The sequence below is a fragment of the Nanorana parkeri genome, unplaced genomic scaffold (genome assembly GCF_000935625.1).
Source record: "Nanorana parkeri isolate BGI_ZX_2015 unplaced genomic scaffold, ASM93562v1 scaffold2758, whole genome shotgun sequence".
Classification (NCBI taxonomy): Eukaryota; Metazoa; Chordata; class Amphibia; order Anura; family Dicroglossidae; genus Nanorana; species Nanorana parkeri.
Window position 1 is genome coordinate 22,541 of NW_017309026.1, and position 19,688 is coordinate 42,228.

The following is a 19,688-nucleotide window of genomic DNA, read 5'->3' on the forward strand; positions in this document are numbered from 1 at the left end:
CCCCCCACTTCCTCCTGTTCTAGAAAGTTGCCCAGGTTTTTGACCATTTTGAATTAGAGGAATATTTACCAAGGAATAGAGTGCAGTTGGTCATTGTTGGAGAATGAGAAGTTCAATGGTCTTATGTAATTCTACTGAGTTTCTTTTTGTTTTTAATAACCCTTATTAGCTGGCCTTTTAGCAACCCCCTTTAAAACCTCAGGGGACTGAAAACTGGTACAAAATATTACATTTATATTTGTGAGTTTAGTGTAAATTTAACTTTCACGGGTCCCAGTTCCAAACTTTATGCTAAACTACAAAGTCCATCCACTGGTGCTCAAATAGTTTAACTGTATCAGGTGACATGTTGGTGCAATCCACTTGGACCAGCCTCAAATATACCCAGAAAATGTGGAATTGCTCAAAATGCCATCAATGTTAAGGAAGACAAAGAGTAAATTTACTGGTACCACCAATTAAGTAATTGTCAGGCCATGAATGTGCAGCTTAAGGGTTGAACCCTGTCACTTTAACAAGTGTCGGGTGGGAAGCATGGACACTGCTACTGCTGACCTCTCTTCTCGGAAATACTTGTTGCCATGCAAACCCGTATGCCACAACAATAATTGAACTAAAGCAAATGATTGAATACGTTTTTATACTTTCCGGCCCTGCATACTTGTTGCAGGCCATTGATTTAGACTGCAATGAGACCAGCAAGTTGACCCTGCAGCGGGGCTAGCATAATGGGTTTACTTTTTAATTGCTGTAACCTATTGAATCAAATTATGTTTCACGGTTGTATCTGCTTTATACCTATAGGGGTAAATTTAGTAGCTGTCGGCAACTACACACCACTGCTTAAAGCATACATTTTTTTCCCTCCCCCAAAGGTATTGTCGGCACTTACCTTTAAATGATGTCTCTTAATCCGATCTTTCCTGACGTTTTCATCTGTCCCTCCGATCAGGCCTCCGATCCAGCGCTGACTCCTCTGTGCTTGCTGGCACTTCCTGTCCCACTGTGTCTGCATGCGGGTGCACGCTGTCCATAGACTTACCTTGTGTGTCTCCCAGCCGAAAATCTGAACTACGCGTGCGCCCGCCCCAAGATCCATTGCGGCCGCCCGAGATCTTTCAGATTTTCGGACGGGAGAAAATCCCGTTTTGCAGGTTTTGCATATATCTACTGCTTTCTAGCAGTAGATGTATGCAAAAAAAACCTGAGGGTTTAATAACCCTTTAACCCCTTCATGACTGAGGCCTTTTTTTTTTTTTTTTTGCACCCATGTTATATTCCACATTTTAGGCCTGAAAATGACTGACTTAAAACCACCAAACATTATATATTTTCTGAATGCCAAGACCCTATAGAATAAAATGGTGGTAGTTGCAAATTTTTATGTTGCATTATTAAACCCCAACATTTAGTGAAAAATTTAATTAAATGCCCCAAAACAACAAAATACCTTTTTTTAATGAAATATAACAGATGAGGTTACAACGAGTAAAACTATACCCAACATGCCCAGGTTACAAATTGCGTGCGTCCGTGAAACGGCGAAAAACTGCAGTACCCCAAAAAGTCCATATAAGACGCTTTAAAAGCCCCCACAGGTCATCAATTTAGAGATACCCCAAAATACTGGCCCTAGAATTATTGCTCACTCCGGCGTGCGCGGAGATACCCAACATGTGTAGCGCGTTCATCCTTTTCATACGTAGGCGCACCCGACGCATGTTTACGTGGGGGCGGTGGACTTTAAAAAGTTTTTTTTTTTTTTATACTTTGACAAGCCCACCCATGTGATAGCAGATGGTGGTGACAGGTGCTCTTTAAGGTGATGCTGGGGGTCCAAAAGACCCCCAGTGTCACCTTTACACTGGAAATAAGCTATTGAAGTGCAGATCGCACTTCTATAGCTGGGCTGCAGGAGCCCAGAACTGACAGCCCAGGGACTGGAAGGGATGCAATCTGCATCGCTCCCGGTCCCATAGAACGGGGAGGGTATCGATGAACGGAAGTTCGTCAATCTCCTCCCCGCCGACACGAAGGAAGCCGGTCCCGGGCCCGTAGGAGGAGCAACGGAGCCCGGGAAGCGCAGGGGGGGCCTTCTTCGGGACACAGGTAAGTCGCCAGAATCGCTTTTGTTGTAAAGCCGACAGTCGGCTTTACAAGTTTAAACAGAGTCTGTTTAAACAGCCCCGATGCTGGCGATGTACACTGTAGGTCAGTCACGAAGGGGTTAAGTGGCCTATTTATGTTAGCAGAGATGGTATTTTCTCTTCCGTTCATTAAAGGACACAGGAACAGATCGTAGATCATGTACTGTAGGGTAATATCGCCACCTGGAGGAGGACGCTAGGCACAAAAGACAAAGCCAGCCTAGGGGTGGCCTCTGCTAGAAGCCCGACATCAGGAGTAAGGAGATTCAAAAAAAAATTTCTCATTCTTGTCTGGATTGCTCCCTGTTTTTTCGCTGGATCTTCCAGCAAGTGTTGGCAGGGAGACAGGCAGGATGTTTGTGGATCCTTGCAGTCTTCCCTGGAAGACCGGCAAGCGCATTTTTCAACAGGGTGAATTTTGTTGGTTTCTCCCGGTGAGGTGCATATGACTGGGGGTCTCGGCCTCCCAGTCACAGTACTCCACATAGGCTGGCAGCGCTGCGGCTACGGTTGGGGGCGTTTGTCCGCCTCCCCTACATGCCCTGATGCCGTGTTTTCCAGGTGGAGCTCCCTGGAGTCGTCGCCTCCCTGATTGATGGTGGTCGCAATTTAAGGGTCTGAACGGTTCCCTCTGGTAGGGTATGTAGGTGGGGGTCTGTCTGGGGCTGTGCAGAGGGTCTCGGAGTGCTGTCTGCCTTTCCTGATCGCCGTCTTTCCTGATGGGTCCTCATGGTTGGAGGTGGCTGAAGACTCCGGTCTGTGTGAGGTACTGCTGGGGGCCGTGGGTTTCTCTCGTGCTGCGGTCCCCCTCCTCCTACTTGACTGGTGTCCCTAGTCTCGCTGCGGTGGGCTTCCCTGTAGGGGTGTGAGCGATCTGCGGCGCGAGAGCTAGTGGCGCCACGGCCGCATGTTTTTTGTTTTTTTTTTTCAGCTCGGACACCGAGCAGGCAGCCGCTACTAGAGTCCACGGCTTCTATTGTGGCCTAGTTTTGAGGCTGCAGCCGCCATCTTGCTTGAGGGCAGCGTGCCCTTCCTGTGTGGTGTCACTTCCGGTCCGCAGGTGGATGGGGCGGTGCTTTTTCGCCGTGGAGGCGCCTTCGGATGGACGCAGGTCTGCTGCTGATCCAGGTTGGCAGGGTCCACGTGCTAAAGGACATTTTGCTGGGACTTCAAGACAGCTGTACCAGGGGCTGCGAGTTGCTGGGGTCTCCTTGTACTTGCCAAGTTCTTTTCAGTGTCTAAGCGTTTCTCTGTTCACTATCCTTTTGAAGAGGCTTTTCTGACTTAGTGGACATCCCCTTCAGTGGTGGATCCTCTGGTCTTGTGTCTGAACAAGGCTACTGTAATTCCAGTGGATGATTCTCCTTCCTTTCAGGATCCCTGCGATAGGAAGGCGGAGGCTGTTTTGCGCACTATATCTTGGGTGCTCTCATGCGTCTGGTTTTGGCCTTCAGACCTTGACGGAATGGGCGAAGATGTTGCACCACGGTCTCGCCGAGAACATTTCTCCCTCCTATATTGAGCTGGCTGACCAGTTAGTGCAGGGCCTGAAATATGTTTGCAACTCGGCCTTGGCTGTTGCGCCACTGGTCTCAAAACTGTCGGAGGTTACACTTCGTCTCCTGCTTTTGGCATAACTACCAGTCGGCTGATCAAGCCTCCAAGAAGGCTCTGACGGAGCTCCCTTTAACAGGGGATCGCTTGTTTGGAACAACTCTTGATGAGATCATTGGGGATCTGACGGCAGTAACAGTACCTTTCTGCCTCAGGCTAGGAAGCTGAAGTAACAACGTCGGAAAGGTCGGTCCTTCCTTCTCCGCTCATAAACGGCTTTTTGGCCCTCTCCGTCCTCAGAAGGGCGGAAAGTTCTCCAAGCCTTCCCAGACCTCCAAGTCTCCCTGGCAGCCCAAGTCTCCCAAGCCCCCTTCCACATGAAGGTGTTCCTCCATCTTAGTTCCAGGGTGGGAGGGAGTCTTCGGTTCTTTGCAGACCTTTTGTTGGCTCGTGTCTCCGACACCTGGGTGAGGGAGCTGGTTTCTTCGAGCTACAAGATGGAGTTTCTGTCTCATCCCGTGGACAGGTTTTTTCCTTCCCACACATGTCTATCTCCACAACGGCTCGCGGATCATTACTGCGCAGTAGCAAACCTCTTGTCCCAGGGTGTGATCATTCCGGTGCCCTCCTCGGAGAGGTTCAAAGGATTTTACTCCAACCTGTTTACTGTGCCCAAGAAAAAGGGGACTCTACCTATCCTGCATCTCAAACGTTGGAACACTTTTGTGGTTCCGGATGGAATCCATCTGAGCCGTAGTGGCATGTCTTCATCCAGGGATCTGCTGGCCTCTCAACATCAAGGATGCCTACCTTCATGTCCCCATTTGTCTTTCCCATCAGCATTATCTTCAGTTTGCGGTGGGAGAGAAACAATTGCAGTTTGTGGCTCTGCCTTTTCGCTCTGGCGTCGGCCCTTCGAGTGTTTACCAAGGTGTTGGCCCCAGCGTTGTTGCGCTGCCGGGGATCTCGATTGTGCGGTATCTGGATGACCTTCTCTTGAAGGCGGAGTCGCATTCCTCTCTGGGGGTGGATCTTGCAGTCACTGTGCGGTCCTTGGAAGAGTTCGGATGGATTCTGAACTTTCGGAAATCCTGTCTAGTACAGTCCCAACGCCTGGAGTATCAGGGCCTGATTCTGGATACTGTTCAGGGAAAACTCCAGAAAAAATTCTAAAACTTCGTTCTCATTTGAGGCTGTTAGTCTCATCCTTGGTCGACTATCCACTTCTGCATTCAGGTGCTGGGAGTCATGGTAGCCTCCTTCAAGGCGGTGCCTTACGTGCAGCACCACACCAGGATCCTGCAGAGGGACATATTGTCACAGGGGAGCAAGTCTCACTTGTCTCTGGACAGGGAGGTTTGGGTGCCTCGGGCGACGCGTGTCTCCCTCGTTTGGTGGCTCTGGTCTCAGGCTCTGGTGTCTGGGACATCCTTCCTACGCTGGACGGTGGTCACCACGGATGCCAGCCTCCTGGGCTGGAGAGGGTTCCTGGACTGTGCAGGGTCATTGGAGTCTAGTCTGTCGATCAACATGTTGGAGCTTCAGGCGCTTCGACTGTCTCTCCATCATTGTCGTTTCGGGTTCAGTTGGACAACGACACGGCCGTGGCTTACATCAACCACCACGACGGCACAAGAAGCATGGCAGCGGCGTGGGAGGTGGCAGATATTCTCTCCTGGGCAGAGGAGCGTGTTCCAGCTCTTTCCACGGTGTACATGCCGGGAGTGGACAATTGGTAGGCTGACTATCTCAGTCAGCGGAACCGGGGGAGTGGTCATTGCACCCAGAGATCTTGAATCAGATCTGCCTTCGCTAGGGGACGCTGGATGTAGATGTCCTGGTGTCTCTTCTCAACTGGAAGGTCAATATGTTCGTAACCCGGGCCCAGGGTACTATTTGGATGCCCTGGTGGCCTTGTGGTACAGTTACGGTCTGATTTTATGCCTTTCCTCCACTGTATCTTTTTACCGTGTCTTCTATGCAGGATAGCAGCCGAAGGCATCCCAGTCATCCTCGTGGCCACAGATTGGCCGAGGAGAGCATGGTACGCCACGTGGTTCAGTTGGTCATAGATGTTCCTTGGCCGCTGCCGCTTCGTCCGGACCTTCTGTACCAGGGCCCTGTGTTCCACCCTTCTTTACAGTTGCTGGCTTTAACGGCATGGCTGTTGAGAGCCAAGTGTTGAAGGATCGTGGTTTGTCAGATGCAGTTATCTCCACGATGCTCAGGGCTTGCAAAGCCATGTCTCGAAAGATACCATCACACCTGGAAAGGCCTACTTTGCCTGGTGTGAGGTGGCGGGGGTCTGTCTCCGTGTTTTTTCTCTGTGAGCAGAATTCTTGCATTTCTGCAACTTGGGGGTAGATCGTGGTTTGGCCTTAAGCATGGTGAAAGGCCAAGTTTCTGCTCTGATTGTTTTTCAGCAACTGTTGGCGTCAAATGCCTTGGTTCGCAATTTTGTTCAGGGGGTTACACCTATTGTTTCTCCTGTTCGGTCCCCCTTGTCGCCTTGGGATCTGAATATGGTGCTTTCAGTGTTGCAGGAGTCTCCCTTTGAGCCTGTGAGGGAAATCCCGCTTCTGAGTTTGTCCCAAAAAGTGGCCTTTTTGGTTGCGATTTACTTCCGTTTGCAGGATTTGCGTTACCGGCCATGTCTTGCAAGTTGCCATTATTGGTTCTTCATAGAAACAAGGTTGATCTGCATCCTCTGCCGTCCTTCCTACGTAAGGTGGTTTCATTTAAATTAGGACATCGTCTTGCCTTTATGTCCGAAGCCCGTTCATGAGAATTGCATTGTTTGGATGTGGTGCGCATCCTCCAATTATTTGGAGGCTACGGATTCTTTCCGTGAGTCGGATTCTTTGTGGTTATGGAGGGCCCTCCAAGGGATGGCAGCACCTTCGGCTACCATCTCTCGATAGATTTGTAACACAATTATTCAAGCGTATGCCATTAAGGGGCGTGAGCCTTTTCCTGTCACTGCCCATTCTACTAGGGCAGTTGGGGCATCTTGGGCTTTTTCGCCATGGTGCTTCTGTTTCTCAGGTTTCTAGGGCCGCTACTTGGTCTTCTGTTCACAACTTTTGCCAATTTTTATTAAGGTAGATGTTATGGCCTCTGCGAATGCTGGCTTGGGGTGCAAGGTTTTGCCGTTTTAGTGGGGGTTTTGTTGGGGATATTGGTTTTGCCCACCACTCTGCCTGTTACCGCTTTGTGACGTCCCCACGGTACATGATCTATGATTTATGATCTGTTCCCTGTATCCTTCAATGAACGGAAGAGAAAAAAGGATATTTGTACTCGCCGTAAAATCCTTTTCTCTCTGTTCATTAGGGACACAGCCCCGCCCTCTGTATTTGGGTGTGTACTCCTAATTGCTTGTTACTTTACTGAAGACTTGTCAGGAGGTGGGGGGTTGGCCACCAGCAGAGGCTGCCCCTAGGCTGGCTTTGTCTTTTTGTTTTGTACCTAGCGTCCTTCACCTGCAGGTGGCGATATTACCCTACGGTACATGATCTACGATCTGTTCCCTGTGTCCTTCAATGAACGGAGAGAAAAGGATTACTTTACTTTGATGTGATTTAAATAATACATACTTTGATGTGATTTAAAGGTTCTGGGCAGCTTGGAGAAGGGTAAAAACCTAATTTTATTTATTTTTTACACTGATTTGTCCCATTGTAAATTCCAAGGAATGCAGCAGAAAGTGACCACAAATCTCTACAAAGGTGACTTCCCCTTTTAGACAGCTGTCACTGGAACAGGTGTCCCTATTGGTGGATTTACCCTTGGCATATTCTAGTGACTGTAAAATGTTTAATTTCCTGTCACTTTGCTTAGGGATAATCAGGAAAAACGGGTACCTGCAGGTACACAGAGAAATAAAAAGTTGACAAGGATTCTAATCCGTCTAACCAAAAAAATAAATTGGCTATACATTTTGTATTGTTCTGTGCTAGGACAGTTTAACTGCTGCATGTATCAATCATGTTCGGTCTACAATCTTTAATTTTAAATTACCTTCTAGGTTGGAATTCCTCCGGCACCTCGTGGGGTACCTCAAATAGAAGTTACATTTGACATTGATGCCAATGGAATTGTTCATGTATCAGCGAAAGATAAGGGAACTGGACGTGAACAGCAGAGTAAGTTATTTGTCAATGAAAATCTAATCTAGCACAGTTTTTATTGTTTACCAACTCTTTCTCTCATCTTTTATTGGGGGATGGAGACATTACATTTGAGAACTGATTGATTCGGTTGTCTCCTAGGAGTTTGTACACTAGGCAAAAGAAAGGGTACAGCCCTGTCTAGTTGGCTATACCGCTGCATATACAGCATAAAACCATTTTGTTACTTGGCTTGAGGAGGACATCTCTTCCCGACTTCATTGGATCAAGGCTTTGAAGCTGAGGATGCAGTAGTCACTTAAGTACGGCGGCCAGAATTTTCATTCATAGCTGTCATCAGCGGCTTGTCAACCACTGATGACTGCTATTTATTTTAAGGGGACTGTCGGAAGTGCCCTCACATAAGCTCATACGGTAAAAGCCACCGGCGTAAGGCATATTGACCTGACAGTCTGGGAACAGTTTTGTTCTGCCGTATGCCTTAAGACGGTGGCAGGGAAAGGGTTAAAGGAGGTTGGGTATAACATGGCTCAAAAAATTGGGTAGATGAACACCCTATCGTTAGAAAGTCAGATGGTGATCAGTGTAACATTTTCATGGCTATATACTTCGATCCAGAATAAATGCCTAATAAAAGGAAGATGCAGAGTACAATAAAAGTAAATTCTTAATATACTTTTTTGCAGTTGTAATTCAGTCTTCTGGTGGCCTAAGCAAGGATGATATTGAAAATATGGTAAAAAATGCAGAAAGGTATGCGGAGGAGGACCGAAGAAGAAAGGCAAGTGCTGAAGTTAATACAAATGTGCTGTTTGGCATTTTAAATGAGCAACGTGACACATTCATATGCATACTACTTGTACATATTTTCATTCTTTGAATAAAAGGCGGGCACCCCCTGATTTATCAGTGTGAATCTGACATGGTACCAAAGGTTGAAGTGACGTCCCTGACTATTCTGACTTTGGTGGTTCAGGTGTTTTTTTGATTTTTTTTTTTATGCACCAGTTCATGGGCTGTGCTATTATGACATTTAACAGTGATGTCGGTTTTTAGTTTAGAGCCACTGTATAGTGTTGGTGTTGTGATTTTTGACTATTTTGTCTAGTAAGCTCCCCTTAGAATTGTGACTAGCTGTGTAGCTAGCACCCTGTATTTATACTTTTGGATTCTTTTTCGGGTTTTACATTTTAATATCAATGTGTTGTGTCACAAAGGTACCAAGTTTGCTAAAACTGCTTTTGATATTTCCAAAATGCTGTCTTTAATTCTAGGAGCTTGTTGAAGCTGTAAATAATGCAGAAGGAATTATTCACGACACGGAATCAAAGATGGAAGAATTTAAGAGCCAGTTACCTGAAGATGAGGTTAGTTTATTTTTCTGTCTTTTGCAAATTGTGTCACTTTTAAAGAGGAACTGAACTTTTCCTCATTACTGACTTACCATGCCTAGTTCTGCACTGTATCCGTGTGGAGTTGGCCTAGGTAGAGGCAAGAATTTGATTTCATGCCAGACTCCAGCAAGAACAGTGAGTGCACTGTAGTGATCTCCTTCTGAATCTCTTAAGACTAGCAGTCAGATGCATAGTGTTATAAATGAGACTGAATGCACAGAAAGAAGTACTTAGGCACACCAGGGAACGTGCTGCTGTTTTTCAGGCGTAATTAACCCCTTACTGACCAGTGACGTCCATAGAACGTCACTGGCACCGGGCCCGTTTAAACAGACTCCCGGCAGCTAAAGACGCCAGGACACTGTTTACAATTGTAAAGCCGACTGTCGGCTTTACAATAGAAGCGATCAGGCGACTCAGCTGTTGCCCGATCGCTTCTCGGGCCGCACCCCCGCTGTGTTTCCCGGGCTCTGTTGCCCCTTAACGGGCCCAGGACCGGCTTCTCTGGTGGTGGTGGGGGGGGGAGCTGGCTATGGAGATCAGCGGACCTCCGTTCACCGATCCCCCTCCCCGTACTATGGGACCGGGAGCGATGCGGATTATCACTTCCAGTCCTATAGCTAGCTTATTGCTGGGCTACAGGAGACCAGCACTGCCATCGAAGTGCGATCTGCACTTCAATAGCTTATTTTTAGTGTAAAGGTGACACTAGGTCTTTTTAGACCCCCCCCCCCCCACGTCGGGGGCACCTACATATGAAAACAACTATCGCGCTACACTTGTTTGGTATCACCGCACACACCGGAGTGAGCAATAATTCCAATTTTTACGCCTATCTCTAAACTGATGACCTATGGGGGCTTTTAAAGCGTCATCTATAGACTTTTTGGGGTACTGAATTTTTGTCAATTTCATGGATGCACACAATTTTTTAACCTGGCATGTTGAGTGTCTATTCGTTGTAACCTCATCTTTTATATTTGATTTTGTTAAAATCTTTTTTTGTGTTTTGGGGCATTTAAGGGCATTTTTCACTACATTTTGGGGTTTGATAATACGTTGCGCTATTATGCTGCAACATAAACATTTTAAACTGCTACCATTTTATTCTACAGGGTCTTTGCTTTCAGAAAATATATAATGTGTGGGGGGTTGAAGTAACTTTCAGGCCTAAAAGGTAGATGAGATCATGGGTAAAAAAAAACGGCCACTAAGTGGTTAAAGACAAATGGTAGGTTTTTCAGGGTATGTCTTAGGAACAGGTAACACTTCTAGTTGTTACCTATAACGTGGCAAATCTTCACTTTCAGCTCTGCTCCACTGTATAGTGTATAGAGAAAAGAGCAATCGCCACTGTGTTGTCCATGTACATTGTAAGGATTTTACCAAATTCAGTGCTTATCCATAAGTATGACGATATTGCTGTGTCACGGTGTCTTTTTCAGACTCTTTCCTGATTGCATGTTCTATCTTCGTTACAACCACCTGGTGCACTGTGTTCTAATAAAGAAAGTTCAATGTCTGAATCTCTTTAGTAGATAGCCTAAGGCTGGGCACACACCTTACAACCATCTCAAGATTTTTGTCTTGAGATGGTTGTAAGGTAATTAAAAAAACGTATGATCTGCCTATCTTGGACAGGCAGATCATGATTGCCATGATCGCAAGCCACGCCCCCCTGAGGGGCGGGCTTCCGATGACCGCAATGGGGAACTGTCAGTGTGCGCTTGCGCACACCGGCCCGTCCGGCTTTTATCTTACAAACATGCTACACACGCGCCGAACATCGTACGATGCTCGGTGGGTTTTCGAACATGTTCCTAAGATAAGTCGTGCGACCTTACAGTAGTAGAGGTTGGACGGCTTCCACACACCTTCCACTAATCGTACGATCGCGGGATTTCCCGTGATTATCGCAAGGTGTGTGGGCACCTTTACAGAGTGACTTACGAAAAATGTAATCCTATTGCAGCTGATGCCTTATATTTTACTTGTCTTGGTGCAGACTTCTGAGAAAATCAGTGAGCCAATCACAGAAGCAAAAAATTACATTTTGGGGGTATTCTAAACACCAACATTCTACAGAATGCCTCCATGTTGCCATATTGCTTTAAATTACAATGGCTGCAAATTGAAATGTCATTTTTAATAACATGAAATTTCAAAATGGCTTGTGAAGCAATTGTATATGCCAGGGGTAGGCAACCTTGGCAAGGTAGAGATCTATCTGAACAATGGATAAGATTGAAGGTCACCAGGGTGAAGTATGCTTTGCTTTTTTTTTTTTTTTTTTTAAAGGGCCCCTTTTAAAAGTAAGGAGGGTTTAAAGAAAACAAAGAAAAATCTTGCACCATTTCCTTGTCTCTGGTGGGAGGCTGTGCAGGCACAGAAGCAGCCACAACAGAGTACCTACTGCGTGTGCACTCATGATTTTATTTTTATTTTTTTCCCTTACCTGGTGCACGCTAAGCTTCTGAAACTCTGCACAGAAACAGCACAGGGCGGAATCTCTACACCACCATTTCTAACCTCTGGGTTACCTTCTGCTTGCAAGTGTCTGGACACAGGGCACTGGGCCCCAGGTGACCCAGCTTCACACTCTAATGGCGCTGATGTCTGCAGCCTAAAATACAGTTGTGCACTGCTCTTAGTCCATTCAATTATCAGAGTACTCTTCAGCTGCATCAGGTGTGCCCAGTTCCTCTGCCCTTTTTACTGAGGTTTTTACAAGTCATGCTAGACTTTATGGTCCAAATCACCCAGTTTTTTACCACAGAGGTTGCAAGTGTGCTACCATGCCTTTTTTTGTTTCTGTATCTGATTTGCCTGTTGATACCCTGATTTGAGTCGTTCCAGTCTTACCCTGATGAGCTTGCTTCTGAAAAGTTACTGTCCACCACTATTATTCCAAAATTAGGAGACTGCTTCAGCTCTTATCGATGCCTGTTGTATCTACCAGTGCGGATTCCAATCTTCGATTCTTTTCGAGCCCCTAAGAATGCAAAGACCATCTTGGCACCTGCTTTTCCAACTCTGTTTATGGAGATTGGAAATGGCCTGACAGGTTGTTTGCTACCCCATGTGTTTATTAGCCATGTACCCATTCGTGGGGGATTTTGTAAAAGTGGTCTGCTCCCATTAAGGATCCAGCAGTATTCTTCCTCAAAGTGCCTACCATTTGGGTAGAGGATACTCCTGTCTTTTAAGTGCCCAACAGATAAGCGGTTGGTAGCCCCCTTGAGTGCTCTGTTCACGCTCTTGGACCCCATCCTTGTTTTTACTTTGTGTCAAACCATGGCTGACTGGTAAAAATCATACCCCCGCTTCAGTTGATCCCTTGATTATGGAACGCATAAAACGTGACTAAGTTAAAACGTCGATTTAGAACGTTTCTGGAGATTTTCCAGGTTATCTCACATGAGTTTCAGTACTTGTGTAGAATCCATTAACCCATCGCACTCAAACCGTCCGTTCCAAAGAGATACGGGTGGGTGCTGCGGTAGTCAACGGCTGACAACCATTGTGAATAACTAGTAGAATATACAGAGACACCGGCACTCCAATAGTGAATCAAATACGTCTGTTTATTGACGTATGAGTAGCATAGTGTGATGCACTTAATGCAGCGTTTCGGGGTCATACTGATCCCCTTCATAAGGCAGGTCAAGTGATACAGATGCAGGTGAGAGACAATTTTACATACACACCACAGTGAAAAAAACAACCAACCACAGAGTCTGCTGCAACCCTGTGACATCACATTAACCCCATGATCCCTTCATTACATAAGGCAGAAAATGTGATCAGAGCATACTGAACGACGTACACTTCGAAATCCTCATTGAGGTATAAGCATGTTACATTAATGCAAATATGGAGAATAGGTGCTTTAGAACATTGGCTGCACATGTTCATATAAACTTTCACTTATTCTCATTACAAACAGCAGCATGGGTCATTGCAGCAGTTTGCCTGTAACGGGAGTGGCTCGCCGCTGTCTGCGTATCAAACATGTCTCCGGTCACGCCCACACAACCCTAAACACGGGGAGATGGCTGCAGCGTCATAATAACGAGAAAGCCACACCCCCTGAGTTGTCAGGGTAACAGCCGAGCCGGGATTGGCCGCATGCACCCTTTTGGGGTGTGGAACTGACTAAATCACCAGTAACCATGGTCGTGGTGGGACACTATTGACAGAGGCAGGCTATCCCGAAACCATAGCGGACTCAACGCCACAATAAAAAGAGGCAAGACCTAGAGAAAGACTTTGTAAACGTATGTCTCCAGACAGGGGAAGTCATAAATAAATACGGGGACAGGTTATAATTCCTGGTGAGTTAGCCACATACTAAAGAGCTCCAGTACACAAAAATGAAACCTGAATACATGGTTAAATGATGACAATGTCTACTGTGTTCCTAAAAGGATCTAATTCTCAGCACATTTAGACACTAGTCCATTGAGTCAAAAGTCCAACAATGCTACAAGTAAATCATTTGGTTTGAGTACAAAAGGCCATAGTGAGCAATGCATGACAGGAGGACAACGCACCCATGCATGCGTTGTGAAAATTAATGGATGCAAGTGTTGGTTAAACCATATATACTGGGAAGGGTATCTAGGCACGTGGAGTATGGCAAAATCCATTTACATAGTCATATGCAGGTATGAGTACATAGGGTATCATTCACTCACAGGGTAGTAGTTCTGTTGTCGCCTTTCCAGGGTCACCTCCGAAACGTTCTGATGGGGTCTGGCAGAGCCCTGTGCAGCTGGTACATATGGGCTTTGGGCTATCCTTGCTCTTGCATCTTGGCCGTGTATGTCCTGTCCAGCCTCTGGGATGTCTGCCTCCTTATGGAGATGCTTCCCTTTTTCTATTGTGACCTTCCCAGTTTTTCACACCTGCGTTCTGTTTGCTGGCCTCTATCTAGGAGGATGTCCTGCGAGAGTACAGTATGTGGCAGACCGCAGTGCTGGGAATGGTGTGCATCACAGTCCCTCCTGTCATGCAGGGACATCCGGCCGCTAATTTATGCCGCAACTTGCAGTCTACTCCATGAACAGAAGTGCTGGGGAGCTCTGAGGGGTCCAGGCAGGGGCAAACCGTGGATCTGAGCATCGGTTTGCACCGCGGTTCCACCTCTTGGACAGAGTGGCTGTATATACCAAGTCCCCTTCCTGGTGACTAATTTAGTCCGTGGCCTGCTCCTAAGCAGAGGCTGTGGGGGTCCAGGCAAGGGGCGGACTGCGGTGCTAGGCATCCATTTGCACTGTGGTCACACCTTTTGGGCAGAATGGCTTTTATTTTGTGTGGCCGGCGGCCACAAATTTAGTCCCTGGCTTGTGGCCTAGGCGGGGCTCAGCTGCCATCTTTGATTTGGGCAGACATCCTCGTTGGTTGCAGCGGCACTTCTCCCACGTGCTGAGGGACGGGGTTTCACTTTCAGTGTGCGGAAGGGGGATGGAATCTTTCCTATATGACTACTGCTGGGACTATGCCATTCTGCTGTGTGAGGGACTTCTGGCTCCTCCCGGCTTGCTGCAGTTTCCGTGTGTACAGGTGTTCTGTTCTGCCGGGCAGTTTTGTTCGTGGAACGCGAGGACAAGGTCTAAGGATGCTTCCCACTCCCCTTTTTATGTGCAAGCAGTACACGGCCACCAATGCCGCCGACGGGACCTGACCTTCTCTGGGGGTTGCGAGTGTTGCATGTATGACTTTATCCTTTGAGGCCTTCTCATCCACTATGGACAGGTTTGCGTCATGGATTGAATGCGCTTTGGCGCAGGGACTTCCTAAAAAACGTCTGATGCCTTGGTCCTCTCCAACCCCTTTAGTGGAATATGGAGGAAGAGGTCTCCATGGCGGTGAATCGAGTCACTTCTGGGGAATTCCTCACTAAAGGCGTCGGTAGCGAGGATGTGTCATCTGCCTCCCTCATGCTCCAGGAACGAGAATTGGTTTCTGCCCTGCTTTATTCGGAAGACTTTGAAGAATGAGGACGCTCCCACCAAGAAACCTTCCGCCACGTCTTTCTTGGTGCCGAAACGTTTTTCCATTCACTATCCCTTTTATTAATTGATTTCCTGAAAAAGTGTTCGTTGTCTCTGGTGGTGGATCTGCCTGCGTCATGCCTAAACAAGGCTACGTTCATTCTTGTGGAGGATTTCTCTTTCCATTACCCCACGGATAAGAAGGCGGAGACTACTTTGAGAACTATGTATGTAGTCGCTGGAGCTTTGATGGAGCTTGGTTACTTCTACATTTTTCTTTTTCTAATTATTATTTTAAGTTTGAACAGACTACAGATTTTATAGATCTCTCGAAGACTGCTTTATCTGCATACCTTCTTACCCCTTTTGTGTTGCCGATTTTTGTTTGTATATTACATACTTAAGAGATGTGTAACACCAGTGATCTCAGACTTATTGTGCCATATCCAGGATGGAAGGATGTGGATCTTCTCCGATGACGCAATTTCTAAGGGAATCTTTTTCTGTTCTCAGACCTAGCATCAGACCTAGCATCACAAAAACAGTTTTCAAGACTTTATTCTACTGAACCTCATTTATGTTGCGTTGAGATGTTTAAGAGACAACATGATCTCATTTATTTAGTTATAACATGATCTCATTTATTTAGTTATATTATCCTCTATGTACCTTTTTTTTGTAGTGCCTTTTGATTCATATAATGTTCTCCCTATAATCATTCTCATAGACTTTCCTGGATTTATTCAACTCCTCCGTGAGAGAACTGCAGTACATGGAAATACTGACCATGATTAAAGAGCTGGGTAAAGACGCAAATGGGCTATCTGATTAAAAGCAAAAGAAAAAAATGCTAGAACAAGAACCCATATGTTGCTGGTAGTGTGGCATTATTGGCATACCTGTATTGGCAATGAGCCAGCTAATAGGTAGATATCGAGCATACAATAAAGAAAGGCAATGTTGTGGGGCCATGACACTGTGATACATTACTAAAATTATAAACACATGAGGGCCCATGTAGCATGGTGTGGTCCGAATGAAAAACATAGACACCACTAGGGCTGTAGATGTATGTGGGCCAACTGATGTATATGGATGGATGGATATGTTCTTTAACCACTAGTAAAACTACCTTCATACACCAGGGACATGAGTGACTTTCTTGACAAGGTGTTGCAGTTTGAAGATGTACTTAGCGATTGGCACTTGGCCACCATGGACATTTTGTACCTCTAGACATGTATCACCATTGACTCCGGTCTTGAAGCAGTGGCTCATTTTCTGAGGTCACACAGACATGACACCATGCCTACAGAATTTATTTTGTCTCGCTTAAGATATGTACTTGTGATTTAATTTCTTTCTCTTTTTGAGAATACACTCTATTTACAGATTAAAGGAACTGCCATGGGCGGCTCCGCGGCACCAACTTTTGCAAACCTGTTCATGGGATACCTAGAAGCGATTCACATATATCCATCATGCATGTTTCAAACGCACGTCAAATTTTGGACCAGGTACCTAGATGACATTTGTCATTTGCCAGGGTGAGGCCAACACTTTCGGGATGTTTTGTAGGGTTCCTTAACTCCATTTTTCCCGGCATTGTCTTTTATCCCTGAATTTCACAACACCTGCATTATATTCTTAGATGTCCAAGTCAATATTGTTGATGGTCTCCTTCAAACTACGTTGTTCAGTAAACCTACAGACCACAATACTATACTGCATTATGTCAGTTTGCATTGTAAACATCTACTTAGCAATTTACCCATATCACAGTTTGTGTGTCTTCCGCATTTGCTCTGATCCAGACGCATGTGACATACAAATCAAGGCGATGTACTCCAAGTTTCAACAAAGAGAGTACCCTATTTCTGTATTGGACCACGCACTTGAGCTGGCAATAGACAAACTGTCTTCGACTACAGGGATAGACAAGTCCTCTAGTAACAGACTGCCCTTTATCCAGACTGCCCTTTATCCAGAGATTTAATGGGGTGTCACGTCTAATCCCTAGAGCCACAATTAAGAACTTGAAAATCTTCCAAGCAGACAAACAATTGACTGCACAAATAAAGACAGCACCACTGCAGGTTTATAGATGCAGTAAAACCCTGAAGGACCACTTGGTCCAGGCAGACCCCTGGCCTAAGTACTGTAAACAACCATTCCAAATTTCACGACGAACAGGTTGCTACAAATGTTTTTACTGCAATGTGTGCAGTGCGCTTATCATAGCCGAGGCATTCTCACCCACATAGTGGGAAAAGATTCCAGATTAAGGGCTACCTTAACTGCATTACAGAGACCTGCGTTTATCTTTTGAAGTGGCCTTGGATACGTGGGTAAGACAATGGGACCATTCAAAAGACTCTTTCAAAAACATGTAGCGACATCAGGTCTGCCATTAATGCCTCCGCCAAGGGTGATACCCCGTATTCTAACAAACCAGAAGCGGTTCACGTTGCTAACCTACGACACCAGACCCATGAATTACGGGGGATGGTGATCGAACATGTCGCTTTGTCCCACCGAGGTGGGAATCATGACAGATCCCTTCTCCAACTGGAAGCATTTTGGATCTATACTTTGGACACTGATACCCAGGGGTCTCAATACTAGCCTCACCCTTGCATGCTTCCTCCCTGACCGGTAACTCGACCTAGACCACATGCTTTTCTCCATGGTTTCTTTTTTTGACCGCTACTTCCCTAGGGGTGGTTTATCCACAGCCGGGGATTTTAAATCACTTCTCGCATTCCTCATGACTCCTTTCCGCCAGGCCGTCTCTTTAACCATCTTTGGATGTTTTACCTTAGTTCAAATCCTGGCCTAGTGGCACCAAGCTGACATTTACTGATTTCCCCATGACATAGGTGGACACTTTTTTTTTTTTCTTGACCCTCTTACATCTATTTCTATGATAACTAGTGGTTCTCACATCCTCACGTGGCCCACACTGTGATATCATGCAGTCATGCTCTCACATCAACTTTTTGCATTTTAGCTAAATGAATATCTTACAGCTGCCCATATTCCTATAACAGTGGCTCTTACACTTCTCACTTTGACTATACCACATAGGTCCACATGCGTTTGGATTCTTAGCATTAGAACGTAGTGCTTTTGGCCCGACATTCGTCACCCTTATGCATTACAAGCCTGGTACATATCCATCAGTTGGCCCACATAAAATCTACAACCCTAGTGGTGCCTATGTGTTTCATTCGGACCACACCATGCTACCTGGGCCCTCATGCGTTTATAATTTTAGTAATGTATCACATTGTCATGGCCCCACAACATTGCCTTTACTGTATGCTCGATATATATACCTATTAGCTGGCTCATTGCCAATACAGCTATGCTAATAATGCCACACTATGAGCAACATGTGGGTTCTTATTCTAGCATTTTTTCTTTCGCTTTTATTCAGGTAGCCCATTGTGATTTTTTTGCATTGTTACCCAGCTCTTTAATTTGTCAGTATTTCATGCACATGCCTCTCCATGAATACACTGTCTCATTCTGGCGGTATCTGCGTGCAGCTCATTTAATTGCCGTCCTCCGCTAGCCAGCGTCCCGTCGTTGCCATGACATCCTATGACGCGGCCGACACATTGCCCGACATAGGCAGTTATGGCCTATCTAGCAACTTGTCTTCGCTCCAATTCAATGGCACCGCTTCCATGCGGCGCCCCTCCCCCGCAGTGCAATCTGACACGTGCAAAACTTGCCTGCGTTCCGTAATGCAGGCTCGTAACGAACGCAGGCAAAGAGTGTGTATATATATGTTTTTATACAATAAAAGTTTATTTTTTGTGTAATATCACAGGAAGGAAAGGCTTTTGTTTTTGACATGATCTGTGGAGGAAGTCCCGTACTCCTTGTGGAGGGCTGCCATCCCTAGTGAATTGGTTGGTCATATTACTGTGGGTCGATTTTTGTTTTCTCTGCTTGCGATTAGCACTTAAGATCTTGTGTGACTAGACACCAGTCTAAAACAGTCTTATGTTGTCACTTGACACAATCCCCTTTCATTAAAATAAAACAATTAGACAATATTGCATTTCTGTACACAAAAATAAAGCTGTGGGTCTTTTTTTTTTTACTGAAAATTATAGGTTTCATAAACATTTCACAAGTGTCCCCCCCCAAGTTTTCATTGTAAATGTTACACTATATAAAACTGGTTTATAAGGGGCTGGGAAACCCCACAGCTGTATTGTGTATATAAAATGTTTCCCTTTATGTTCTCTCTCAGTGCAACAAGCTTAAAGAGGAGATCAACAAGATGAAAGAACTTTTGGCTAGAAAAGACCAAGAAACTGGAGAGAGCATACGACAAGCCTCATCATCTCTACAGCAAGCATCATTAAACCTCTTTGAAATTGCATACAAAAAGGTATTTGTTGGAGAAAATAGAGAATCAACAGGGTTTTTTTTTTTTAGCATTAGCTTGGC

General features: G+C 45.8%; 1 protein-coding gene across 1 annotated transcript in view; it reads left to right on the forward strand.

Moving 5' to 3' along the window:
* The window catches only part of LOC108802268 (stress-70 protein, mitochondrial-like), a 33,710-nt gene that overhangs the window by 13,181 nt on the left and 841 nt on the right, over nucleotides 1–19,688 (forward strand). The window contains exons 3-6 of the mRNA XM_018574137.1: nucleotides 7,729–7,846; nucleotides 8,518–8,612; nucleotides 9,106–9,198; nucleotides 19,489–19,629. Coding sequence (XP_018429639.1) covers nucleotides 7,729–7,846; nucleotides 8,518–8,612; nucleotides 9,106–9,198; nucleotides 19,489–19,629 — 447 coding nt within the window. The remainder of the gene's footprint in view (nucleotides 1–7,728; nucleotides 7,847–8,517; nucleotides 8,613–9,105; nucleotides 9,199–19,488; nucleotides 19,630–19,688) is intronic.